Below are 25,196 nucleotides of genomic sequence, written 5' to 3'. Positions count from 1 at the left end.
TGGCGCCGCCAATGAGCGCCAGGGCGTCGGGATCGCGGCCAATCAGAGCCCGGGCGGCGGAGACGCGGGTAGGTTGCGGGCGGGCGGCGCGTGTGGCGGACTCAGAGTGCCCGGGACCTTTCCTGCCGCGGGGCCCGGGTCGCCCGCCTCGTCGGTTCCCGCGAGCCTCGCACCGCGACCCCGGCGCCCACTGGACACGCGGAGCAGCGAGGGGGCCGAGCCCGAGCGTGTCCTGCAGCGGCGCTCGCCCCAGAGGGGGCTCTGCTCAGCGGCTGCCGCGGAGACATGAGGGGCGGCGCCTGGCCCGGGCGACGTGAGACGGGCTCCGGGCCGGCCAGTTAGGAGACCCGGCGGACGGCCGCCCGCGCCCTCCCGCGCCGGCTCCGCGGCCCGCGGCGTCGCGGCGGCGGCATGTTCCCGCGGAGGCCGCCGGCCGGCCTGGCCGCCTGGCTGGCGGGCGCGCGGGGCGGGGGCCTGCTGGGCCTGCTGGCCAATCAGTGCCGCTTCGTGACGGGCCTGCGCGTGCGGCGCTCGCAGCAGATCGCGCAGCTCTACGGCCGCCTCTACTCGGAGAGCGCGCGCTGCGTGCTGCTCGGACGCCTCTGGCGCCGGCTGCGCGGCCGCCCGGGCCATGCCTCTGCCTTGATGGCGGCGCTCGCCGGCGTCTTCGTGTGGGACGAGGAGAGGATCCAGGAGGAGGAGCTGCAGAGGTGAGCCCCGCGGCGCGTCGCCCCTGTGCTCGGGGTCGGCGCGGCCGGGACGTGCGACCCCGGGGCCTGCCCGCGGTCCGCGTCGCTTCCCTCGTGCTCCTGCGCGTGGCGGTGCCGCGCACCCAAGCTGTGTTAGCGATTCCCGTCATTGCTGGTGTTTACTCGCTTCGTCGGGTTAGAAGCAAGGGCTGGACGTGTGCGTTAGTCCAGGACGGGGACTCTGGTGGACAGCGCGACCCTGAGCCCGACCTTCGGACTGGGGGTGTAGCTCCGTGGCGGAGCACCTGCTTGGCAGGCGCGAGGTCCGCGCTGGAGTCCCAGCCCTGGGGGCAAAGAAGGGAAAAACCCCATTGTAAAAGTGGATCTGTAGAAGGGGCGCAGGCCCTTCTTCACATGATCTTTAACGTTCCCAGAAAAGTGTAAATTCACAACGGCTTTAATCGCGACCTGAGGGTGTAGTTCTGCCGTTTACAAAATGACTGCCATCCAGATGGGACTCCAGCCTTGGGAGAAGTTCCCAGAGAGAGCTGTCACCGTGACTCCCATCTTAATGGAATTAAGAGGCAGGGAGGGATTTTGCTTGGCTTGCACCAACCAATAACCCACACGTTTTATCCTATAAGAATTAGGTGAGATTTTTGCTGCATTAGAATTTTGGGAATACTGTGTCATTAAGGTCTGAGGTTTCGCTGTCACCATTAAAACCTCTGGGTGAAAAAAAATCCAGTACCATTGGTTGTATTTGTTAATCTGCAGTTCTAAATCTCAGACTTTATGTAATCTAAATATTTACTTTAGCACTTATATTAGAATGCCTCTGTATGTACTTTCTTTTTTCTTTTCTTTCTTTTTTTTTCCCCCCTGTTCCTGGAGTTTGAACCCCGTATGCATGCTAGGCAATCTCTCTCCCACTGAACTACATCCCCAGCTATTCTTTTTCGTTGTTATTGTTGATTTTGGTTTTGAGACAGGGTCTCACTAAGTTGCCAAGACTGACCCTGAACTTGTGATCCTCCTTCCTCAGCCTGGCCAGTAGCTGGGATTAAGGCAATGTGCCACCAAGCCTCGCTTGTATTTTCTTTTTAACAGATATTTTTAGACTGTCCCCTCCGCATAAGCATTCTTTTAAATTCTGAAACTGTGATTTCAGAAACCAGGACAGTTCCTGCCTCCTGATGGATCCCTCAGAGTATTTTTATTCTAGATCTTGAACAGAGAGACCACCTGTTATTCCACATTTTTGGTTAGATTGAAAATGGAAGTACAGCAGTCAAGTTTGTACCATGGCCTGTGTGGGAAGTGTGATACCCAGATGCCAGGCAGCTATTTGTGCAACACTATGAATTGTGGGTAACTGCAAGTCTATCTTAAGAACTGGGAGTGCTTTTCCTAGCAGGAAGGATGACTTTTATATTGCAGTTTAAAATCATAACCACAGGGCTGAGGGTGTCGCTCAACTGTAGAGCCCTTGCCTAGCATGTATAGGGCCCTAGATTCCATCCCCAGAGCTGTTAAACAAACAACCCCCCTCAAATTATACTAAAATCATAACCACACACAGCCTCCATCACAAAATAAATTAAGGAATCAAGGCATGATAGCAATTTTGCCTATTTCCTATTAGCATTCTTTTGCTATTTGGCTATTTGTGCTAATCATTCTCTTGTAAGAAATTAAAAGAATGGGAAGAAAACTTTCAGATTAAGAAATTACCAATTAACTGTTTGAATTTTCATTCTGTTTTTTAAAGTTTTTGTTTTAGTTGTCAATGGACCTTTTTTTTTTTTTTTTCTTTCTTTATATGCGATGCTGAGTGTTGAACCCAGGGCCTCACACATTCCAGGCAAGTGCTCTGCCACTGAGCCACAACCCCAGCTCTTTATTCTGTTTTTGATGATGAAATTCCCATGTTCCACATTAGTGACCTTTGAAAGGAAAATCTTCAGGTGGATCTGTTCAGGAGCAAGGAGAGAGACCAGAAAAGGGTTAGTCGGTACAAAAGAGAGGGAAGGAATTTGGGGTGGTGGGAGGTGAATAGTGTTGGAGTTTAGTGGTAGAAGACATTCTTTGACTTACTTGATGCACTTTTATGGGTGATATCTCCTGGAGCTCTGGATAGCAGTTCTCCCATCTGGTGGAGCCCTCAGGGAAACAAGTTAAGAAGTGAATGATTTGAACTTCCAGTTATTAACAGTCCCTACCCTCTGTGGCGGTGGGGTCAGGCAGTTGCTGACTCAGGCTTTCATCCCCTTTCCTGCTTTTCAGGCTGTCTCTGAAACCGGGAGCTGTTGAAACACCCTTGGTTCTAATCCAGCTCCCCAAGAGGGATTGTCCAGGGTCAGTCAGCTTTGCAGATTCAGGAGTTTAGTTGAAGTGCAGTCAGAACACTTTTTTTGTTTGTTTGCGTGCTGGGGATTTTGAACCAGGCCTTCATCACTCTACTACCTGGCTGTTCCCTGTCTCTAGAGCGCTAGTGAGCTGTCTTTGGGCCTTCCTCCAGGTTACTACAGTAAAGGCTCACATTTAACGCTTCATTGTCTTTGTTTTGTTTTGGGGTTATTGGAATTGAGCCCAGGGACACTTTACCACTGAGCTACATCTCCCCTCGCCCTTTACATTTTTAAAAATTTTAATTTTTTTTTTTTTTTCTGAGATAGGATCTTGCTAAGTTGCTTCGGACCTTGCTGAATTGCTGAGCAGGCCTCAGATTTGTGAGGCTGCTATCTCAGCCTCCCGAGTTGCTGGAATTACAGGGGTGTACCACCAGCTTGGCTTAATACTTTATTGTCTTCTTCATACTTCAATTTTGCTTTTCTTATAATTAAAATTTGATCAAGTTGTTTATCTTGATGATTTTTTTAGTTTGTTACCTTGATAGGGAGACTTTTTATATTATTTAAGAGTGGTTCCTTATGTCTCAGTTCTACTAGCTTGTAATGTTTACATTTTATTGAATAAAATGTGGATACAGTCTGACTTTTCTGCTTGATATTTAAGTATTGTATTTGCTTTAGAGCAGGCACTGCTGAGATTGTTTCCTAGGTTAGGACATTTTGGATTTTATTTGTTTTAGTGCAGGTGATTGATACATATTGGGTAGTTTCCAGAATGGAACACAGTTGTCTCAGGTCAAGTACAATTCTTTCATTGTTAATGGAAGAAGAGAATGATCGTCACATAACCCCTAAATTACAGACTTTGGCTCACCTGTGTTGTTTCCGTACCCACTTGTCCTGACATGAATTAATTCTGATCCTTCCATCTTGGTTAAATAGGAAGTATGCAGAATATATCTTTTAGAATGTGAACTTTAAAGTGGCAAGTTTTTCTTAGATATATGTTTCTGTTCACAATAAAAAAGAATAATTTTGCTTTCTATTCTTTTGTGTTTGAGAACATTTTGCTAAGTAAGATATTGATCTTATTTAGCAAAGAAGTAACTGGTACAGAGTGATTTTGACTTGCTTCTGGGGCCATATGAAGAAATTAGATCTTTTAATCCTTGCTCTGGCATTCTTATCTAATTGGCTTAAATTAAACAAGCAGAATAACTTTTGCTCACTATTGTTGGTGTTAGTTGGCATTCCGTGAGCCCAGGGCAAATTTTATGGAAGAATTCAGTAGTGATTTTTTTTTTTTTTTTTTTTTTGTTATGAAACAGTTAAAAAATTACATAACAAAAAGGGGAAGGATATTAAGAAATATGAAAATCTAGGGGGAAATGTTCCATTGACTTCATTTTTTTTTTAAGGTACACCTCATTGCTCTAGAAATTTAAGTAGAATGATATAGCTGCCAGTAAAGTTACATAAAGAAAATTGGCCTTTTTCCCAATTCTGTATTTTAGCCTTAAAACGGAATACATTCACATTTTCTGTATGTTATTAACTAGATGAGTGATAAGTGTGAGCTCTTTTTGGCTTGGGGAACGTGTGTGTGTGTGTGTGTGTGTGTGTTAATTCTTTTACCATTAACTAGTTTATGTCCTTTATTTCAAGATGTGACCCAAATCAGTCAAAAATTCCTACCTTTGACAGTAAGTTTCTAATGTGAGGGACGAGATTATATGAGGTGAAAGTTGTCTTGTTGAAATTCCTTATTGCCAAATGGTTACTGATTTTAGAGACTGTGTCTTGCTTTATGCAGAAGATAGGACACCCCCGCCCCCAAACTTTGTTAAACTTACTTAGTTTTCATTGTAAGTCTTTAGTGCTACTGCTTTCAGTCCAGCCTTCCTCAAATATGGGGATGATTTTCCTTTGGAGACAGGGAAGCATAAACTGTCTTTTCTTGATCCTTTGACTAATCTGCTGGTTTTGTTACTATTTGGGGAATGATCCCTTTTGTCCTTTTGTCTCCTTATTAGTTTAAGTCTCTTAGATAGGAAGGTTCAGATGCCTATCTTGTCCAAGGAGATGCATGGTGAGAGGGTTTATCCTTTCTCCACTTAGTATGTACAACAATGATTGTGCTCCTGTGTGTTATGTCTGTTCAGTTTAGAAGTTGAGAATCTTTGGGAACATTTAAGCCTGGGGACAGAAGAGCTGTGTGAGCCATACATTTCCCTCACAGCAATCTTTCTCCAGCGTTTGTATTATGCTGTTTTAAAGAATGTCAGCTGGGTGTGTTGGGCGTGCCTGTACGTCTCCAGTGGTTCCAGCTACACAGAAGCCTGTGGCAGGAGGATCACTTGAGCCTAAGTTTGGGGCCAGCCTGAGCAACTGAGTGAGACCTCATTCCAAAAAATAACAACAATAAAATAAATAAAAAGGAACATCAGCTGGGCACAGTGGCAGGAGAATCAAGTTCAAGGTTAGTCTGGGCAGTTTAGTAGAACCCTGTCTCAGAATTGTAAAAAGGATGGGGAATGTAGTTCAGGCCTCTGGGTTCAATTTCCAGTATCTGGGGTGGAGAAATGTCATGCTTGCATAAGACATTTCCATCCCTCTTCAAGTGGACTTAGTCTCAAATTTAATCAAGTTACACAGGATCCTTAACTATAGGCAGTCAGTAGTCAGTTCCTTGCAAGGTTGTTCACCACAGTGACAAGAAGGCCAGAGACACAGGTTGACCAGGAGAACAACCAAGTCTTGCTCCAGGAATAATCTGCCTAGAGTAGTGTTGCTGGAGTTTCCCCCTAGATTGGTTGCACTGCTGGATCTCCTCAAGGTCACTAAGAATAATCTTCCAAAGATCTTGTGCCTTTGTGTCATTTCCTCAAGATTCAAAATCCCTCCTCGAAGTCTAACTTTAATTAACCTCACTTAAATTAGGAGCTGAGCTTAGACTGCTAGGGGCTAGAAATGGAGGGATCTCAAACAGTCAAAAATGGTAAATACTGCTGGACATGGTGGCACAGCCTATAATCACCTGTAACCATAGCCATGTAATCATAGCCACACCAGCAACTGAATAGGAGGATTCCGAGTTTCATCATTCTTAGTAAATTAGCAAGGCCCCAAGCAACTTAGCAAGACCCTGTCTCAAAATAAAAAGGGACTGGGGAATGTGACTCAGTGGTTAAGTATCCCTGGGTTCAATACATGGTATGGGAAAAAAAAAAAAAAAAAAAAAAAAAAAAAGACAAATATCCTCCTGTATGTATATAAATGTTAATAGCTAAGTCTGAAGTTTAAAATTAAGTGAATTGGAATTTAGAGCTAATAGGAGTCTTTAACAAATAGTGTCCTGCTGGATATGGTAGGGCATGCCTGTCATCCTGGGACTTGGGAGGTGGAGGCAGAAGGATCACAAGTTTGAGACAAGTGTCAGCATCTTAGCAAGACCCTCAGATACTTAGTGATATCCTATCTCAAAAAAAAGAAAAAAAGAGACCAGAGATGTAGCTCAGCAATAAGGTGCCCCTGGGTTTAATTTCCACTATAAAAGAGAGAGAAGAGAAGAAAAGAAATAATGTCCTCCTTTTACAGATAAAATATCGTGTAGAAGATTGCACAGCCACTCGATGACAGAGACAGGGACCAGAATAAAAGATCTGTGGATTCAGCCATTACTTTGTATTGCTCTAAGCTTTAATCTTGGATTGCCAATAATTTTTGACTTTTAAAACAATTTATTGCAGGCATGGTGGTGCATGCCTATAATCCCAGCTGCTTGGGAGGCTGAGGCAGGATTGTGTGAGGCCATTCTGGGCAACATAGTGAGACTGTAACTCAAAAATCTCCTCAAAACTATATTAATGTAATTTTTAATTAGTGAGGCCTACTTTTATCTTTTTAAATTTATTTACTCAATTTATTCATTAAGCATCTGTTGAGTGTTTACTATTTACCAAGTAGATGCTAGGAGCTGGAACTACATACAGTTAGGAAAAAGATTCCGTGCCATTAGGAAATTTATAGTTTTATCAAGAAGACAGTCCAAAGATAGATTAACTGTAGTGTAATTGTCTCCAAAGAGAAATAAAAAGAAAATGTCTATGGTTAATTCTGCCTTGAAGTTACACTTCAGCCTTGTTTCCTTTGATGCTTGGGGAGGAGAGAAAGGTCATTTTAGTGTGTCAGTGTTTGGGGTCTTCCTCAGTCTTAAATCATGCCAATTTTTCTTTCTTGTCTGTGATTTGGACAAAATACAAGCCATACTTTAAAAAAATCAATATTGTTTTAAAGTGTTTCACATATATAAAAAGTGTTAAAGAATAAGGCAGATGTTACATTTAAGAAACAAAATATTGCCAGGTGTTGTGGTGCACTCCTGAAATCCTAGCAGCTTGGGAGGCTGAAGCAGGAAGATTGGGATTTCAAAGCCAGCCTCAGCAATGGCTAGGCGCTAAGCAACTCAGTGAGACACCGTCTCAAAATAAAATACAAAATAGGGCTGGGATGTGGCTCAGGGGTCAAGTGCCCCTGAGTTTGATGTCTGGTACCCAAAAAAAAAAAAAAAAAAAAGAAAGAAAGAAAAAGAAAAAAAAGAAGTAATATTATAGGTACAATAAATTTTCTTCTGTACCCTTTCTTGTAACATAGTCTCCTTTCTTCCCTAGATGTAACCATTGTCCCAGTTTGTTGTGTATCATCTTCATCTCTGTCTTTATACCTACGTATATGGCTCAGGGGAGATTCGGGGATACCTAGCATGATATCTGGTACTGTTTTACATATTTTAGAAATGTATGCAATCCTGAACAAAATACTGATAAGCCAGATCTTGTAACATAAAAAGGATTATACTCATGAACAAGTGGGATTTATCCCAGCAAAGAAGGTTGGTTCATCGAACCAAATTGGTCACTTTACCACATTAATAGAATAAAGGACAAAAGCCACATGTTCATCTGAATGGACACAGAAAAAGCATTTGACAAATCCAACTTCATTTCAGGATTTAAAAAACCAGAATTCCTCAGCAGACTGGTAATAGAAGGAAATTTCCTCAAACTGATAAAGGGCTTCAGTAAAAAGCAGCTGACAGCAGTTGGTGGTGAGATGGATATGCTTCTCCTAAGGTTGGGAGCAAGACAGGCATGTCTGCTCAGCCCTCCCTTCAAAAGTGTGCTAGAGGCTGTATCAGGGAAACTAGGCAAGAGAAGGAAACAGCAGGCATCCCGACTGGAGAGGAAGCATTCAAAACTATTTGCAGGGGGCTGGGGATATAGCTCAGTTGGTAGAGTGCTTGCCTGGCATGCACAAGGCCCTGGGTTCAAGCCCCAGCACTCAAAAAAACAAAAAACAAAACAAACAAACAAACAAAAAACTATTTGCAGCTTATAAGATCTTTTTTAAAAATGTAATTATTTAATTTTTTTCTTATGTGATTTTGTGTGTAGAAAATATGAAGGAATCCACAAAAACCGTTAAAGCTAATAAACTGTGACAGCTAATAAGTTTGCAGGATATAAGATCTGCATACAGAAATCACATTTTTATACACTGTTCAGAGGAACAATCTGAAAAGTAAGAAATTTCCATTTATAACAATATCAAAAATAAAATATTTAGGAATAAATTTAACAAAAGAGGTGTAAGGCTTTTAAAGGAAAACTGTAAAACATCCTTGAAAGAAGTTTTGTAAAGACACAATAGATTGGGCACAGTGGCTTATACCTGCAGTCCCATTGCCTCTGAGGCCTGGGGCAGAAAGGCTCGTCTGAGCCCAGGAGTTCAAGGCCAGCCTAGACAACATAACAAGACCCTCCTCAAAAACAAAACAAAAAAACAACAACCATGAATAAGTGGAAAGACAACCTGTGTTCAGGGATATTCTTAAGATGGAATTACTACCCAACTCAGTGTTCCGGTTCAGTCCAGTTCGTATCAAAACTCTAGCTAGTGTTTCACAAAAATTGACAAGCCAGTTACACTCATGGAAATGAAAGGGAGTCACTTTTGAAAGAGAAGAGTAGAATTTGGCAGACTTACTCTCCTGACTTCAGATCTTACTACAGAGCTACCACAATGAAGACGCTGGCATTAGGGTAGACGTGAGATTGTTGGAATAAGATTGAGAACCCAGAAATAAACTTTTACACTTTTGGTCAGTTGGTTTTCAACAGGGGTGTCAAGACAGGTCAATGGGGAAAGAAGTAGGGCTGGGCTAACTGAAGAGGCACACAAGAGAATGAATTTAGACCCCTGCCTTATGCTGTGCACAGAAATTAACTCAAATGGATCAGTGCCTTAATGTAAGCTAAAATTCTTAAACTCTTAGATGAAAATTTAGGCATCAGTCCTTTTGATGTTAGATTAGGCAGTGATTTCTCAGTTGTAACCAAAAACATTAGTAATCAAAGCAAAAATAAGTTAGACTTCACAAAAATTAAAAACCGTTGTCATCAAAAGACACAAGAAAGGTAAGACAATCCACAGAAGGAAAGAAAATATTTATAGTTCATATTTCTGGTAAGGGATTAGTGTCCACCTGTAATCCAAGTGGCTCGGGAGGCTGAGGCAAGAGGATTGCAAAGTCAAAGTCAGTTTCAGCAACCTAGTGAGGCCCTGAACAACTCAGCTAGACCCTGTCCCAAAATATAAAAAATAGAAAGGGTTAGGGATGTGGCTAAGGTTAAGCAACCTGGACCAAAAAGAAAAAGACAATCTCATGAAATGGACAAAGACTTTCAATAGAGATATTTCTCCATGGAACACACAAGTAGTCAATAAGCTTATGAAAAGGTAATCCACATCTGTAGCCACTAGCAATTTTATCAGTTCAGACTACACTGAGATATTACTTCATGCCCACTACTATGGCTGAAATAAAAAAGTGGACAATAATAAATGTTGTCAAGGGTGTGGAGCAGTTGAGATCTTCATCCAGTGGTGGCAGGAATCCAAAATGGTACAGCTGCTGTGGAAATAGTTTTGGCAACTCCTCAGAAAGTGAAGCATTGAGTTACCATGATCTAGCACATTCACTCCTAGGAATCTTCCCAAGAGAATTGAAAACATGTTTATACAAAAACTTACACATGACTGTTCTTAGCAGTAGCATTTGTAATGTCCAGAAAGTAGAAACCAAGTTTCTATTGCCTGATAAACAAAAGGTGATATATTCATATGATGAAACATTATCAGCCATAAAGGGAATAAACTACACTTTCATGGAGAGACTTGAAAACATGCCAGGGGAAAGAAGCCAGATACCAAAAGCCATGTATCATGTGATTCCATTTATTTGAAACATCCAGAATAGGCAAATCCATACAAAAAGTGTCCTTGTGAGTGAAGGGAGGCAGGAGTGGGAGGGACTGGTGATGGTACAAGTTTCTTTTGGCGGATGGAAGTGTTCTGCACTTAGATAGTGGTGAGAATTACCCAGCCTTTGTAAAGGTCCCAAATGACATTTCACAATCATGGACTTTATTTATTTAGTTTGTACTAGGGATTGAACTTAACCACCAAGCCACATCATATTCTTTTTTTATTTTATATTTTGAGACAGGGTCCCTCTAAGTTTCTGGGGGCCTGGTGAAGTTTCTGGGGCTGGCTTTGAACTTGAAATCCTCTTGCCTCAGTCTCCCAAATTGCTAGGATTACAGGGTGTGCTACCACGCCCAGCTGCAGTCAAAGACGTTAATAGTGATGTTGAAGGTTAATGTACTGGGACTTGAGCACTTAACATATAAATTTGTTGATCATCTTTATGCTCAGCCTTGAGGTAAGTACTATTATTCCCATTTTACAGATGTAGAAGTGGATACTGGTTAAATAATATATTATTTGACTTAATGAGAGAGCAGGAATCCAGTGCAGGAAGTGAGTTTTATTCACCACGCTGTCCTGTTTTAAACCCACACCATTCCTTTGCAGGCCTCTGTATGGACACTTCATTTCACAGGGCTGACTGACCACCTGCCCCGGGCCTGTGTTTTGGTTTTTGCAGATCCATTAATGAGATGAAACGGTTGGAGGAAGTGTCAAATGTATTTCAGAGCTCAGGAGTTGAGCGCCACCCTCCAGAATCAAAATCCCAAACAGACGGGAATGAAGATTTGAAGGACAAGGAACAGCCATGGGAGATGGTGATGGATAAGAAGCACTTCAAGCTGTGGCGGCGCCCAGTTGAGGGCAGCCACCTTTACCAGTACCGAGGTGAGCCGGCATCCAGGTGCATGGGACCTGGGGGCCTCACACGTCTCTAAACTCTTCCATTCTGGCGGTTTCTCAGGGTGTTTACCAGGCTTTCCATTGGTTGTTTTTCCTCTCCCAGTGTCTTCCTTGACACATGGCTCTTTGTCCTCGCTGTCCTGGCCTTGATTCTGCTTTGAGAACCTGCCTTCCAGAGCTCTCAGTACTCTAGAATTGATATGCAGTTTGTTGATAGGAACAGAGCCAGTCACAGGAGCATGGCAAGCATCCCTTATTCTTTCTTGTCATTCTAGTTTTTGGAACCTACACAGATGTGACACCCCGGCAGTTCTTCAATGTTCAGGTGAGTTAATTTTTTGCTCTGGATTTCCGAGCTTCCTAGCAAGCCATTTACTACTGTCCACATGAGTAATTTCTCTTACTTGAATGATGTTGGCTTTGGGTTATCTGTGTCTGTGCTTCTTTTCCCATGTCTTGTAGCATCTGGGTGAACATTTGACTTATAATTTCTGCATATGTCCTCTGAGGATGGGACTGATTTCTGCCCATGCCCCACCCACCCCCAGACTGAGAAGATCAAATAGGATTTATTAGTGTACTTTAATGTGCCACAAGACTTTATTTTGAGGGCAAGTTAAGTATACTGTGGTCCTCTGTTCCTAAATTCTTTAGTGAATATTTCCTGAAACTAGATATAGTCTTCTGACTAACCATGGTACTTCTATTAAAGTCAGTAAATTCATATACTTCAGTGTAATCTGCTTGTATTTTGGTTCTGTCAGTTGACCCAATAATGTCCATTTTGTATAGATCCAGTTAGGATTCCATTTAGTTGTTAGGTGTCTTTAACCTCTTTTGAACCGGAACATGTCCCTCATGAAGATATTTACTTAATAAAGATGAATATGTTCGAGGGCTGCTTTTGTCCTTGGGGTGTTCCAACAATAGTGGAAACGGGTAGGATCACCCAGAGTTCTACATAGGTATTTTCACTTGTTTGGCCAGACTTTCACTTGCTTTTTTCTTGATTATAACACTCATTGGTAATATGCAAGTGCACTTTCACCTAAACACTGAAGTTTGTCAATTTGTATTACATTTTTGTTATTTTGGATATGTCTGTCTTTGAAATTCCTTAGTTACTAGTGATGCTAGAAATTTTTAAAAATGTGCATGCTACTTTCATTTCTTTGTCTGAGGTGTCTGCTCATCCTTTGAGAGTTTTTGTCTGTTTAAACCTGTTTAGAATTCTTCCCCTACATATTTATGTCCTGCATATATTGCATTTTCCCCAGACGTGTCTGCCACAGTATTTTTTCCTTATACTTCTCCGGGGCTTGCTTTTTAAGATTCCCTTTCAGTGTCTGAGCGGACTTCAGAAGACTTGCCTGTAGTAAGCAGAGCCGCCTCACACGCCTAGGCACCGTCGGTTAGGTTAGACTGCTGTTTGTGTACTAGGGCGATGGGGTCAGAGGTCCAGTCCAGGCATCTCGGAGGCTGTCTGCAGTTTTGTTTTGATCATCTTGGGTCTTCATGGTCTTGTCTTTCACAGCTGGACACAGAGTACAGGAAGAAGTGGGATGCCCTGGTGATCAAGCTGGAGGTGATCGAGAGGGACGTGGTCAGTGGCTCTGAGGTTCTCCACTGGGTAACCCATTTTCCTGTGAGTAGTTTTACTTCTGGTTTTATTTCTGTCGTGTCCATGGGATGCAGAATACTAATCCTGCCTCTCCCCCCCTTAGTATCCGATGTACTCTCGGGATTACGTGTATGTTCGGCGGTACAGTGTGGATCAGGAGAACAACGTGATGGTGTTGGTGTCACGGTATGTATGGCTGCCGTGGCCCTTGCCGAGTTCTGTAACCGTGAGTGTCACTTACATGTCTGTAAGCCTGCCTGCTCTCAGTCCCCTGCCGAGTCTCCTGCAGGCTTCCTGATGGCCAGTGTCCTACCCTCCCAGCTGAAAGAGGAGCGGACTGTGACTACCTAGGAAGATTGAAGGGAGGCAAGCTTTTAATTAAAAATTTTTTCAGAGGCCAGGACGGTGGTGCACGCCTGTAATCCCAATGGCTCTGGAGGCTGAGGCAGGAGGATCAAGAGTTCAAAGCCAAGGCTGGGGATATAGCTCGGTTGGTAGAGTGCTTGCCTTGCAAGCACAAGGCCCTGGGTTCAATCCCCAGCACCTCAAAAAAAAAAAAAAAAAGTGTTTAAAGCCAGCCTTAGCAATGTAGCGAGGCCCTAAGCAACTCAGCAAGACCCTGTCTCTAAATAAAATACAAAACAGGGTTGGGGATGTGGCTCAGTGGTTAAGCACCCCTAGGTTCAATCCCCAGTACCCCACCCCGATTTTTTTTTTAAGTTCCCAAATGTTGACAGTTTAGGGAGAAGTGCAGTTGGTTGGACAGGCAGGCATGCTACCTATGCCAGAAGAACTTGCTTCGTGTCCAGAACCCCATGTCTTGTACGTGTTCGTCTCCTGACTCCTTGTTTTGTTTGTTTCAAGCCCCTGGGGTCCTGCTGGGCCACAGCTCCCTGAGGTTCTGCAGGTAGACCACTAACCTGCTCTCCCTCTCTCTCCAGTGCGGTGGAGCACCCCAGTGTGCCGGAGTCACCGGAGTTCGTCAGAGTCAGATCCTATGAATCCCAAATGGTTATCCGTCCCCACAAGTCATTTGATGAGGTGAGTTTTACTTCATCCACGAGATACTATGTCATGGCTTTGGAATTTTCTCAAGAAATGCCTCGTGTGTGTTTGTTTGTTTTGTTTTTTGGGGTGCTGAGGATCGAACCCAGGGCCTTGTGTTTACAAGGCAAGCACTCTACCAACTGAGCTATCTCCCCAGCCCCCATGCCTCGTGTCTGAACTCGGGGTGTGGCTGGGTGAGTTTTTAGAGGGCCTGGCATCTGTTGGCATCAGCTGGAGGTTTTTGTTTGTTTTGTCCCAGGGATTGAACCCAGGGGTGCTTAATCACTGAGCCACTTCCCTAGCCCTTTTTATTTTTAATTTGGAGACAGGGTTTCAACAGAATTGCTGAGACTGGCTTTGAATTTGTGATCTTCCTGCCTCAGCCTCCTGAGCAGCTGGGATTATGGGCCAGGTGGAGCTTTTTAAAATACATTGCTGGGAACTGGGGATGTGGCTCAGTGGTAGAGTGCTTGCCAACCATGCACACGGCTCTGGGTTCAGTATCTAGCACCACAAAATAAATAAACAAGTAAAAGACATTGCCAGTCAGGCAGGGGTTGTGGCTCAGTGGTAGAGTGCTTGTCTAGTATGTGTGAGGCGCTGGGTTCAATCCTCAGCACTAAACATAAATAAATAAATAAATGAATAAATAAGTAAATAAATGTCTATTAATATCTTAAAAAAATATATTTAAATAAAATACATTGCCAGTCCTAGCCTCAGACCTGATTCAGCGGGTCTGAGTTGTGGCTTGCAAATTTACTTCTTTTTTGTGCAGGGGCAGGGAGCTTATAAATAAGAGATTTCTTTCTTTCTTTCTTTTTTTTTTTTTTTTTGGGGGGGGGTGCTGGGGATCGAACCCAGGGCCTTGTGTTTGCAAGGCAAACACTCTACCAACTGAGCTATCTCCCCAGCCCCAAGATTTATTTCTTACAGTTCTAGAGCCTGGGAAGTCCAAGATAAAGGTACCAGCAGATCCAATGTCTGCTGAGGGCTCATTGATAATTTACATTTTTGAGAAGTTCTTAGGTGAATCTCAGGCTCACCTCTCAATTATGGCCTGGGGACCATATTTGGGGTCCCCTCCTGTAGGGCAGTATACCTGGAAGATCTCTAAGAACAGAGTGGTGATGGTGTATGGTTCCTTTATCTGAGAGACAGGCATCGACATCTGCTGACTCTTGGTGTGCTGCCAGCTTCCATCAGACCAAGAGCGAGCCTTCTGTAAACCTTTGACACTGGGCAAAGCACGCAGATCCTTCTGGATTTCTGCTTCCTTATCTGTAAAACAGAGATTTAGACTAGTGCTCTCTTTCTCTCTCTCTTTAAAATTCTGTAACTTTTATTAGAAAAGAATAATTTCTTTAGCTTGGTAGACTTTTTTAAAGCTAAAACTGTTGAGTACACACATTGGTGACAGTGGTTGCTGTTTTTGTTCTGTCTTACTTTATAATGACTCTGTGTCTCCCGGTTGCTTTGTTTGTTTTGGAGCTGCATGGACCGTTTGTCAGGTTGTTTTATTTATACCACCTGCAGTAGGCCTTTGGCTGTGACACACGGTGGCTGACCTCAGGCAGTGTGTTTGTGTTTTCCTGAGGGATATCTGTGTTTGCCTCTGTACTATATATAGAGTGGGATTCTTCAAGTCACCGATTGCTACCCATTAGTGTGAGATATAATTAACTTAGGGGATTATGGTCAGTTTGAAAGAAAGAAAAAGTAGAAAGTGTCAGCATATTTCATGAATCTTATTTGGTTACGTAAATGTGTATGAGCTTGTGAGAGACACAGAGTTGCAGTTAAAAATATTTGAAAGTCACTTTCTCTAGAAGACAGTAAAGAAGTAAGGCTGCTGTTGATGGATGGTTACCCTTAGGGCAGGGAGGCTGGGTCAGGCTGGGAACCCTGTCGTGGAGGAGATTTACACCTTGCTTTATTCCTTTTAAGTTGCTTTTGAAATTTGAATCATGTCTTTGTTCCACCTGTGTGGGGGGAAAAATGGCTTCAGTTCAGCATTGCTCCCTTGAGAAGTGATGGGCCTGAAACAGCACGCGCTCATGACCTGTGACCTCTGGTAGGCACCCAGTAAATAGCTAGCTGCTTTGGCAGAACAGTGAGAATTATCATGATGTGTATGTTGGGGGCACATGTGAAGGTGGTGCTGAGGATTGAACCTAGGGCCACTCAGCTACTGAGCTACATCCCAGCCCTTCTCTTGGTTTTTAATTTTTTATTTTGGGACAGAAACAAAGTTTCTGGGACTGGCCTGGAACTTTTAATCCTTAATCCTCCTGTCTCGGCCTCCCCAGTAGCTGGGCGTACAGTTAGGTGCTGCTGTACCTGGCTTGAGTTGAGCTTTGTAAAAAAGGCAGATGATAGTAGAGGAGACCAAGAGGGGCACTGGAGATAGAGACACGCCATTCAAGCAGACGGCGATAGAAAGGAGACCTGTGTGTGCTAGAGACCTGGGGGGGGGGGGGGGGGGGGGGGCGGTGCTCGGGAGCATGGGTAGACCACATTTACCAAGGTCAGTCAGAGGGCACTTGGAAACCAGGCACTTGAGGTGGCTTTGCCACTTGGAAAGTAGGTCCTTCAGCCAAGGTAGGACATTTTGTCTGTCTTACTTCGTTTTTGTTTTTTAATATTTTTAGTCGTAGATGGACACAATACCTTTTTATTTGTTTGCTTTTATGTGGTGCTGGGGGTGGAACCCAGTGCCTCTCACATGCTTGGGGAGTGCCCTTCCACTGAGCCCCAGCCCAGCCCCCTGTCTTACTTTTTGTCATGGAGAATTTGAAGTGTGAACACACTCACTCCCGTGTAGTGTCCCGACTTCAGCAGTTATCCACTGGGGGCCAGGCTTGTTTTGTGTGTTTTCCCTTCTCTTCAGGATTGACATTGCAAGGTAAGCCCTGCCACTGAGCCCCCACCCCAGGCTGTACCCTTCCCTTCTCCACATCCTTAGTTATTTTGAAGCACATTCTAACTTTATTATTAGAAGAGTCCAATTCTTGTATAGATATTTCAGCATTTATTTCAAAAAGGGATTTTTGAAAACATAACTTGTGTCATAATCATGCATAAAACAATTGACAGAAATCCCTAGTACCAAATATTTAAGTCTAAATCAGTGTTTCAATTTTCCTGATCGTGGACTGTTTTGCCATGGGACTCAGAATTTGAGTGAGACCAGGCGTTGGCATTGTGTGCGCTGTCTTTGCGTCTCTGTAAATCAGTTAAATCGTCTTTCCTGATATTGGTAGTTAGGTTTGGAGGCCTGAGCAGTTTCAGGTTGGTGGGTTATTTTGAGAAAGACCACTTTATTAGCGAGGCAGATAATGCTTGCTTTGCCCTTTCTTGTTGAATCTGTAAGTTGTTGATGATTATCCATTATTTTGTGAGAGGTTACTGAATACTGATATTGTAATTCTTTCCTCATTCCTTTCTGTATTGGTTGGAATACTTCAGAGACATAGTTCCTCATGAACTACTTGGTTTCCTATAGGTCACATAGAACAGGGAGATGGAGAAATGCTCAGCTTGTTTTATTTAGTGTTTTCAAAATAAACAAATTGTTTCCTCATTTCAGGATCCTCAAAGACAGGGTTTTGTCTTTTTTTTTTTTTTTTTTTTTTTTTTTTGGTTTTGTCTATTTCTTGAGGAAGTATTATTAGAAACACAAATTTAAACATACTAGGTTAGTGTTTATACATTGCAGTTATTCTTATTGATGCTCAAATTTATCCAGTTTTTGGCTACTGGGGGCCTCTTGTTGGCTTCAGTCCTTTGAACAGGACCCCAGGAACTTTCTCACATTAAAAGATGTTCCAGGATCATCTTTTATATTTTTTTGCTTTAAACCTGGAAATTAGCATTTAAGAAGTTTTGGTTCCTTTTATTGGAAAACGGTGTCTCAGTACCACAGCTTAGCTGTTAGGAGTGCTGACAGCTGCTGGGTTTTTTATTGGTTTTAGGCCCTTTTAAAAGATAGAGCTAAGTGACAGATTTTACTTAGATGTTTAAAAGATCAAACAAATCCTAAGTGTATATTAATACTTTTGATTCAAATTCAGGGTTATAGAATTTTTATTTATATTTTCTACTCATTATCATTTCCTGTGCTGTCTCACTCAATTTCCAGCACCCTCAACATAGCTAAGTACTCATTTGATGTAACCTGAAATGCACACACAACAGTCTCAGAGCAATACCAACTAGACCACCAGTAGTGTGACCATAAGAATGTGTCTTCGTGTGAATGTGGTGCTGAGGCTCAAACCCAGGCCCAGTCCATGCTCGGCAAGTGCTCTACCACAGGGCTGTGCCCTGACTGGCTTTTTATCTTTAGGAAATGTGTACTGTGCACAAAATGTTGAATTTTTAAAGTCACTTTAAATAGGTCCTGTCTCTGTAGTTTTGTCTGCCTACTTAGTTTCAGTAGCTTCTTTATTATCTTTTATTTATTTTTAATAGACATATAGTGGTCATACATATATTTTTGGTGTACTGGTGTGACTTCGGTACACATATACAGTATATAATAATAAGATCAGGGTTATTGCCATGTCTGTCACCTCAGACATTCATTATTTCTTTGTGTTGGGGACGTTAAAATCTCATTGAGTTTAGTCCTCAGTATTTCAAAACAAACAAATCTTCCATACTACGTGGGCATAGTGGTACACGCTTGTAATACCAGCAACTTGGGAGGCTGAGGCAGGAGGATGGAAAGTTCAAGGCTAGCCTTAGCAACTTAGCAAGGCCCTAAGCAACTTAGTGAGACCTTGTCTCAAAACAAAAAATAAAAAGGGCTGGGGGGGCTGGGGATAGCTCAGTTGGTAGAGTGCTTGCCTTGCAAACACAAGGCCCTGGGTTCAATCCCCAGCACTGCCAAAAAAAAAAGGGGGGGGGGGTGGGCCGGGGATGTGGCTCAGTAGTTAAGCACCTCTTGGCTCAATCCCCAGTACCCCCCCATCAAAAAACAAAAAAACCAACAAAACAACTTCCTTACTATCTATTTTGAAATATACAACTAATTGACTAATTGTCAATCAAACTATAAAACATTTGAAGTTACTCCTCCTACCTAGCTGTACATATTAACTGTCCTCTCTTCACCCCTCCCTCCACTGGTTTTTGTTTTCGGTCTCATGCATGCTAGGCAGGTGCTCTCCAACTGAGCCAAATCCCCAGCTTTCTCCTTGGGTTTTGGTAGTGGGGATTGGACCCAGAGCTGCTTTACCACTGAGCTATCGGTAGCCAGTCCTTGTTTTCAAATTTTTCATTTTGAGACAGGTCTTGGCTAAGTTGCTGAGGCTGGCCTAGAATTTGTGGTCCTCTTGCCTCAGCCTCTCAAGTTACTAGGATTACAGGTGTGTGCCCCTGCACCCGGCTCCCCAGACCTTTGGATTTGATTTTGAGAGAGTCTTGCCTATGCTTACCTGGAACTTGGGATCTTCCTGCCTCAGTCTCCTTAGTAGCTGGGATTACAGATATGCCCCGTGGCCCCCAGAATCTCCCCCACAGGCTCTTTATTTACTTTGCATTTTTAGTATTGCTCTGAAAATTTAGTTTTAATAAGTAGAAATATCTATTTCCAAGGTCAGATCTATAAACAGTGAGCATGGTGTTTTCGATTTTACCATCTTCCGCCCAGTCCTTCCTTCCCTACGGTAACCATGACATTTTCAGCTTCATTTTGATAATATCAGCAGCCGTGGAAGAAAGTCCAGGTCTCTTGACGTCCCCATCCAAGTGTTTTGTGGGCGGAATAATTTGAAATCTTATGTTTGTGCTGACTCATGCTGTCCTCTTGCCAGCCCTTGCGGTGGGCTCTGTCACGTGCCTGTTTACAGCCTTGCCTCTTTCCTCTGCACCCCGCAGGGTCTGCTATGGCACCTCTGTCCTGTGAGTCAGAGGCAGAGCCCATCTGTCTCCTCTGCAGCTCCTCGCACACTGCCAGATGCATAGCAGGCAGAGTGCAGATGTAAAAGAGCGTCTCTCACTCCCTCAGCGGGACCTCTTAGGATCAGGGCACTTCAGGTTTTCTTAATGATTGCCTGTCCTTCACTGTTTTAAAGAATGTCAGGGCTGAGCCAGAGGGAGAGTGGTGTGGGATTTCAGTGGTCAGAGTTCTCAGTTCTCTCACGGAGCAGCTGGGTGACGTTGGGCATTGTCACTCAACCTTTTTCTGGGTGGTTTTCTTGTGTAAAATGGGGGATAATCATACGCATAGTAAGTATTGTATGAGTGTTTGCTGTGTTATCATTACTAGTAGGAGGAGGAGGTAAAGATAAGATCTTGAAGCTTAGACGTGCCCCCATATCTGAAGGACTCGGCGAGTAGCTCGATTCTCAGCTGGTTTCATGGGTGAGGAGTAAGGCTGCACAGCTGGGTTGTAACAGCAAGACAGGGAGATGCAGGGGTATGTGCGGGGAGGCCCCGTAGAGACTCAGCATCCAAGTTTTTTTTGGGAGCTGGTCACATGGCACCCTCCACTTATCGAGTGCCAGCAGCATTGTAGACCCCCAGAGAGAAAACCTGTTTGGCATAAGTGCCAAGGGTTTGCATTGCCTGGGCACAGGGAGCCCCCCTTGTGCAGCCTGTGGACTAGGACACTCCAGGAGCCACGTGTGCTAAAGGTCACCCTGGAGGCAGGCCTTGCTCCAGAACAGGGCCTGGGTGTCGCGTGTGGAGGCTGGTGTTACTCAGGTGCCCTAACCTTCACTGTGTTTCTTTTTAGAATGGCTTTGACTACTTGCTGACCTACAGTGACAATCCCCAGACTGTGTTTCCTCGCTACTGTGTGAGCTGGATGGTTTCCAGTGGTGAGTGGAGATTGGGTACAGGGCTGGGAACTGGGGTGAGCATTCTGTTTTTCTCTGTGTTCTTAGTGGCAGCAGGAAGATCAGTACTTGTCTTCCTGGCGTCCTGCTGGGAGATTCTGCGCCCTTCCCAGTTCATTTTAGCCTGGGGTGGAGGGGTTGAAAGAATGAGAATTTCAGGGTCCCAGAGGATAGTTTTTACTTTAATTTTTTTAGTACAGGGGGATTGAACCCAGTGGCATTTAACCACTAAGCCACACTCCTAGCTAGCCCTTTTTTGGGTGGGGTACTGGGGATTGAACTCAGGGACCCTCGACCGCTGAGCCCCTTCCCCAGCCCTATTTGTGTTTTATTTGGAGACAGGGTCTCACTGAGTTGCTTAGGGCCTTGCTTTTGCTGAGGCTGGCTTTGAACTCGCGATCCTCCTGCCTCAGCCTGCAGAGCCACTGGGATTACAGGCTGTGCCATCATGCCCGGCTAACCCAACCCTTTTTATATTTAATTTTGAGACAAGGTCTCACTAATTTGCTGAGACTTTGAACTTGCAATTTTCCTGCCTCAGCCTCCCGAGTTGCAAGTATTATAGGTGTGTGCCTCTGTGCCTGGCTAAAGGAGAGTTTTTAAAACATTTGCTTCAATGTCTTAAATACAGACTGTGTACATTAATGTATTTACATTTTTTTCTTGAGTAGTATTGAAAACTATACGATTTGGCCTAGAAAATGTGATTATGGGTGGTCACGTGGGGAAAAGGCCACCACCCCTCCTACAGAGGCCACGCCTCACAGCTGTGATCACACCTTCCCTGTGGAACTTCTTGTCTCAGAAGGGATCCTCGTGTGATTTTTCTTCCTTCTGGTTTTCTGTAGGCAGTTGCTTATCCTCAGGGGGGAAATGGAGAGAAGATGAGGTATTTCTGTTTGACATTTGTCTAAATTAAATTGGCAGCTGTTTTGACAATGCCACTGGTGTGTGTTTTACTCACCTAAAAGAGCCTTTGGGGATGTGAGTGGCCTGATCAGTACCCCTTCTCCAGGACCAGAGCTTGTGGGTGTTTTCACAGCCTGCACAAAGGGAACACATTCTGAAGGCAGCTGCCACTCGTAGGTGGCCACTCAGGCTGTTCTTGGTATGAGGAAGAGCAGCTCCCCACCACTGAACAGGGCTGTGCAGTTTTGAGTCTTCTGTTGGTTTGTACATCAAATTAACTATATCCTCGCGCCCCCATCTCCCCCAGGCATGCCAGATTTCCTGGAGAAGCTGCACACGGCCACTCTGAAAGCCAAGAACATGGAAATCAAAGTGAAGGACTACATCTCAGCTAAGCCCCTGGAGATGAGCAGCGAGGCCAAGGCCACCACCCAGTCATCCGAGCGGAAGAATGAGGGCAGTTGTAGCCCCGCTCGGATCGAGTACGCCTAAAGAGTCTTGGGAGAAGAAGGGACGGGTTCCTCCAGTCCGTCTCCGTCCCTCACTCTCTGCGGAATGGGACAGCCGTGTGTATTGGGAAGAATGTACTGGAGCCTTCAGTGCGAGGTCCTTCAGGAACTAGTGTCTGATTCCGTTCAGAGCCCTGTTGCTCTTGATCAGCGAGAAAGCGGGACTGTGGGACCTTCTCGTGTTCCCAGGCTGACTGTTGAAGGTGCAGTGTTTGAGCTGGTCTGGAACCCGCCTCTCCCTCAGGTTGGGCGGGGACAGCTTCGTGCCGCTTCTGAGGGGTCCTTGCTGGCGTTCCATATCCCACCGGTTGTCAGCGCTTGGGATCTCCTGCAGTTCTGCAGGCCGGCTGGGAGTATGTCGGCCACTTATTTCTCAAGGAGGGTCGCTGGGAGTGTCTTGGTAACAGTCTTGCTGTACACGGGTGTGAACAGCCCTTGGCCGTGTTAAGTGCCTTGTCGTCACCTTGCTTTTATCTTTAGGGGCATGAAGTTTGTACCAAGAGATTTCTCTCCCCACCGGCTCACCTGACCCCACTTTTTCATGGGAACTGGCCAACTCCTGCGCACGCACATAGTCACCAAATGCTTTCCTTTCCTAGCCTTCGCCATTTGCCAGGGGCACTGGAGACGAGCCGCCAGTGTCGTCGGTGTTTCAGCAGGGTCAGTGGAAAGGCTCAAACATCACATTTAAATTTATTTTGGTTTTTCTAACCTTTGTGTCAAAAGGAGCTGGGGGTGGTTTCTCCATGGTAACACGGTATGGATGATGCAGTTCTTGGTTCAGACATTGTGTTCCCCACTGGAGGTCTGACTTGTCCTCAGCAGGCAGAGGAGGGGGCTGGCCACTCCCTGGTGCACTCACACTGTAGACCAGCTGCTATCCTGATAAGCAGGTGAAGTCTTGTCCCAAACACTAATACAGTGGGGATGTGGCTTATGTGACCCTCTTGTTCCTCTAAAAAGTTCTCCTCCTCTCTCCAGAGCTGAAATGCAGGCAGACCGCACCGTTTGATAAGGTTACAACCACACGATATCTGCTTGGCCTCGGGTTTGCTGATGGTCCTGTGGCAGTCTGTCGAGAATAGGGATCAAGTTTTTAAAATCCTCCTCCCTCCCTTTTTTTCTGGAGTTCAAATGGCTGAATTTTTACCTTTTCTTCCTGCTTGCTGCCCTGTCGTGGTGTTAAAAAGGGACTCTAACCCTGGAACTAACCTAAACCCCTCCTGACCTCCTTGTTTCCTGACCACTTTTGTGCCAAGGAAGTAACTGCCCCTGTTTTTGTCTCCTGAGTTGCTGGCAGAGCAGACACCTTGGGTGGTCCCAGCATCTTTGCATCAAGGATTTCTCTCCTTGATGAGAGGAGGAAGAGCCAGGGAAGAATCCCTGGGTTATTAGTGTCCGAACTTAGCGCCTGCGAGTGTGAGTGGGTGTGTGTGAGCGAGTGTGTGCGAGCGAGTGTGTACACAGGTGCTAAGCAGCTGTGGTTGCCCCATGTTCTGACTTAACGGCTATTTGACTCTGTAGAGTTACTTATGTCATTGTAATGATTTCACTCCTAACTGTGACATTTTTATCAGATGTGTGAATAAATACATAAAGATTGGTACGAAGGGGTGTGTGCCTCTGAACGAACAGCGGTGGGAAATTGCGTGCTGGCTTTGCCCTTCCTTCGCCTGCATCTCAGAGCCGTGGACTGCCCCTGCAGGAGTTGGCCTGGGGAGCAGGAGGGCTGGGTCTTAACTGTCAGCTTGGGGCCACAAAGCTGGCCACCTGGTGATCAGCATGGCAACTGAATGTGGTCCCCTCCTTCCGTGGCATGTCACGTGCTGGAGCTCTGCGGGTGGTGGAACTCGGGAGGGTCTTGAGCGCAAGGTGAACAGAGGACGCTGGGGACCTCAGTGGAGGCCTGCTGGGGGTGCTTCTGCCCCACCCAGATTTGTCCCAGGCGGCTTGCTGTGTTCGCAAGCCCTTGAGCACAGCATGAACTTGGGCTTTTTGTGCTTCCCTGGGGGACGCTAGGAGGACAGACACGAGCAGGCCACTGGCTCCCACCTGTCTGCCCCATGGGCGCTCGGCTTCCTCTCCATTGCCAGCTGCAGCCCTTCCATGGCCACCTGACCCTGGCCCTCAAGCCCTTTGTCCTCACTGCTTTGATCCGACTTTGCGTTTTTCCTCTTTCCCTTATTCTTCCTCTCCTGCTCTCCTTGGGCCCTGAGTGGCAGGTGGGAGCTGGGTGGCAGCTGGACCCTCTGCAAGCGACCTGCAGGTCCCTTGCGAGGGGAATGCTCTGTTTGTGCATTTTATTTGGCACATGGAGCTGCTGCTGTTTCTGCGTGTGGCAGAGTTCTTGAGTGTTGGCCCCTGTGAGCCTTGGGGGTGTTGTTTGGTACTGGGATTGAGCCCAGGGGCACTCAACCACTGAGCCACATCCCCAGCCCTTAAAAAAAAAAACAAAAAACAAAAAACCAAAACTTTTTTGTTTTTTCCATTAACTTTTTTTGACAATGACAAATTTTTTTAAAAAAATATTTTTCATACACATATAGAGTAATAATGTCTGTCTCAATCAACTGTCCTTCCCATCCCTACCCACCCCCACCCCTCCTCTCATTCCCCTCTGTACAATCCAAAGTTCCTTCATTCTTCCCTGTCCACCCCCACTATGGATCAGCATCTGCTTATCAGAGAAAACATTCAGCCTTTGGTTATTTGGGATTGGTTTATTTTACTTAGTGTGATCTTTTCCAGTTCCATCCACTTACCTATAAATGCCATAATTTATTCTTCTTTAGGGCTGAGTAATATTCCATTGTGTACAGATACCACATTTTCTTTATCCATTCATCTGTTGAAGGGCACCTAGGTTGGTTCCATAGTTTGCTATCGTGAATTGAGCTGCTATAAACATTGATTTGGCTGTATCACTGTAGTATGCTAATTTAAGTCCTTTGGTATAAACTGAGGAGTGGGATACCTTCCCAGTCCTTTTT

General features: G+C 44.8%; 1 protein-coding gene across 1 annotated transcript; it reads left to right on the top strand.

The window, feature by feature from the left end:
- Positions 1 to 23,812, top strand: STARD7 (StAR related lipid transfer domain containing 7). The gene is made up of 8 exons (XM_079109821.1): positions 1 to 710; positions 11,052 to 11,260; positions 11,551 to 11,600; positions 12,810 to 12,920; positions 13,000 to 13,082; positions 13,838 to 13,937; positions 20,686 to 20,770; positions 22,005 to 23,812. Exons 1-8 carry the CDS (start codon positions 412 to 414, stop codon positions 22,187 to 22,189), a joined length of 1,122 nt encoding a protein of 373 aa, XP_078965947.1. The 5' UTR covers positions 1 to 411; the 3' UTR covers positions 22,190 to 23,812.
- The last annotated feature ends 1,384 nt before the right edge of the window (positions 23,813 to 25,196 follow it).

This window comes from Sciurus vulgaris (assembly GCF_902686455.1).
Source record: "Sciurus vulgaris genome assembly, chromosome: 14".
Classification (NCBI taxonomy): Eukaryota; Metazoa; Chordata; class Mammalia; order Rodentia; family Sciuridae; genus Sciurus; species Sciurus vulgaris.
This window is presented reverse-complemented; position numbering and strand designations above follow the sequence as displayed.